This window comes from Hipposideros armiger, unplaced genomic scaffold (assembly GCF_001890085.2).
Source record: "Hipposideros armiger isolate ML-2016 unplaced genomic scaffold, ASM189008v1 scaffold_1627, whole genome shotgun sequence".
Classification (NCBI taxonomy): domain Eukaryota; kingdom Metazoa; phylum Chordata; class Mammalia; order Chiroptera; family Hipposideridae; genus Hipposideros; species Hipposideros armiger.
The window spans coordinates 83,991-86,259 of NW_017732977.1; the positions used below are offsets into that span (position 1 = coordinate 83,991).

Sequence of the window (2,269 nt, forward strand, 5' to 3'; positions counted from 1 at the left end):
AACGCGCCACTCGGCCGGCCCCAGGCAATTCTTAATGATGGTTATTCTGCAGTTTAGTTGTAATTTTGATATGTTTGTGAGAAGAGGAAGCAGAATTTACCTACGCCACTGTAAGCCTCTAATGAAAACTTTTTAAACCCCAAATTGAATCATCATAAATTTGAATGCATGGGAAATACTTACTGAGGGAATTTTTTTTTTAATGTCATAGAGTTAAAAATGGGAGAAATTGTCCTAACGGACAATTATAACTTTTGATGGGTAGGGAGGAGGAAACTGGAGACCTAGTAATATCAGTAGAGAGTAGAGGGAAAGCAGTATTGGTGTTAAAAATAATACAAATGAGAGTTTGGGTGGACAAATAAAAGGAGCTAGAAACAAGGTCAATGGTAGAGGAGATGACTGGCAGCAGTGTGTGCATTATAGTTGGGAGAACAGTGCCAAGGGAACTTACTGAGGTGGTAAAAGTGCGTGGAAGAAAAAGTAAAGAAGTTTTGCTATTCTAGCATCAGTTGTAATGTTATTTCTGAAATCATCTGGACTTAACCAATTTGGAAGAATCAAAGTATTCTGTGTAATATTTTTTCAGTTTGCTATGAACTGTGAGGTCTAACTGGTTGAATTTTATTATTGGTTAACATGTCTATGAAGATCAGTTACCTTGAACTTTTATTGCATTTGTGTTTGAAGAATCTACAAGTCTTTATTAGGAATCTCAGAGGGGAAAAAGACATTTATTAATATTTATCTTGAGGCCTCCCACAGTCTCTCCAAGATCTATACTTAATTATAGGAGAGAGTTCTGCAGTTGATTGCTGCACAAATATTTGAACGGTGCTACCACATATCCTTAGACTCTCATTTAAACTTGAAATTTGTGAGACCAGAAAATAGCACAGTACTTGTGCATTTCTCCTCGCTCTTCAGACACTGGCCTTTTGTCAGTTTTATTTAAGTTTGTTTGGAATCACTTAAATATAATTCTGAGAAGTGTAATAGTAACACTTAATATTTGACTTTTAGTAGAAAGGAATCTTTGATGTTATCTTCTATTTTTAATTTTTTTTGAATTACTAAATACAGGCATTGAGAGATTAATTGATAAAGTGAACAAAGTTTGATTTAAACTCAGTGTCTAACGAACCTCTCAATTCATGGAACACATTAGCTCTTTTATTAAATTTCTACAGAAACTGCTACTTCCTGTACACCTTTGGGGTGGCATTCTCTTTTTAGTAAAGATTAAGAAACTTGTTATTGAATAATTGAAAAGAAATTATAGAATAAACCTGTTAAACCTTCACCACCTTTTATTATTGCTATACGTTTTATAGTGAAAGCAGTGCAGTAGGCTTATCAATAACAATGAATTTTGTTTAAAAACTATTGTAATTCATACAGGACAGCATGGTTTACAAATTTCTGCGTCTGTCTGTTTTAAGTATGGTGCCCCGAAATGCACTTGGTGTTCAGTATTGTGAGGCACTAATCAGCTAAGTACAATAATCCTCCTTACAGGGTACATTCTTACTTGACCTGGAGCTATATACAGCCACATAGTAACAGCGTTAAAGACTAACCTTTTCTTTAACAGGCCCATCACTAGAGGATTTTATGACTCGATCCTGAAATAAGTGTTATTTTATGTGTAACTTTTTAGTAATTGAGTTTTGAAACACAGTGTTTGTAAGCAGCAGAGAGTTCCAAATCATCTGATTAAGGATGACTCGTATGATTTTGCTCGAGCTAGAAGGATTAAATGAAAGCGCTGCCTGGCACTGTGTTAATGTATTTTTGTCAACATGATGCTTCATGCTCAGCAGATGTGCATTGGTTGAGCAAAAGGTAAAACTATAATAATATGTTAAATATTGTGATATGAAAAAAAGATTGATCTATTTTATGTTTTATAATGAATATAATTGGTATCACCTGTTAAAAGCTTTTTGTAGGAATTATAGGAATGGAACCTATATATTTGATGTTTTATAGGATAATGTACTTCTGTTAAGTCCTTGATTTAATGTGTTTTAACAGCTTCAGTTTTTCAAATTTGATTGCAATGTTATGTTTAAACTATATGGTTAGTTGAATTAATGAGGTATCATTTTAATTTATTGAGCAATATCCGTGCTTTATTAAGCTTTATTAAAAAGATGGAGGTCTTTTTTCAGATGATTGATTCTTTAAATGTTGTTTCTATTCTTTTATTTATAAAATGACAATTATTTAATGATCTCTACTAATAAAGATTATGAGTAAGAGATTT

The 2,269-nt window shown here is 32.7% G+C and overlaps 1 protein-coding gene across 3 annotated transcripts in view; it reads left to right on the top strand.

The window, feature by feature from the left end:
• LOC109377923 (regulating synaptic membrane exocytosis protein 2-like) overlaps window positions 1-2,269 on the top strand; it is a 119,974-nt gene that overhangs the window by 53,472 nt on the left and 64,233 nt on the right. Inside the window, exon 1 of one of the 3 annotated variants that reach the window (XM_019634394.1) lies at window positions 1,622-1,845. The exons of the other annotated variants lie outside the window; for them this stretch is intronic. Coding sequence (XP_019489939.1) covers window positions 1,760-1,845 — 86 coding nt within the window. The 5' untranslated portion in view covers window positions 1,622-1,759. Of the gene's footprint in view, window positions 1-1,621; window positions 1,846-2,269 lie in introns of those variants that run through there. 3 annotated transcript variants of the gene reach the window in all.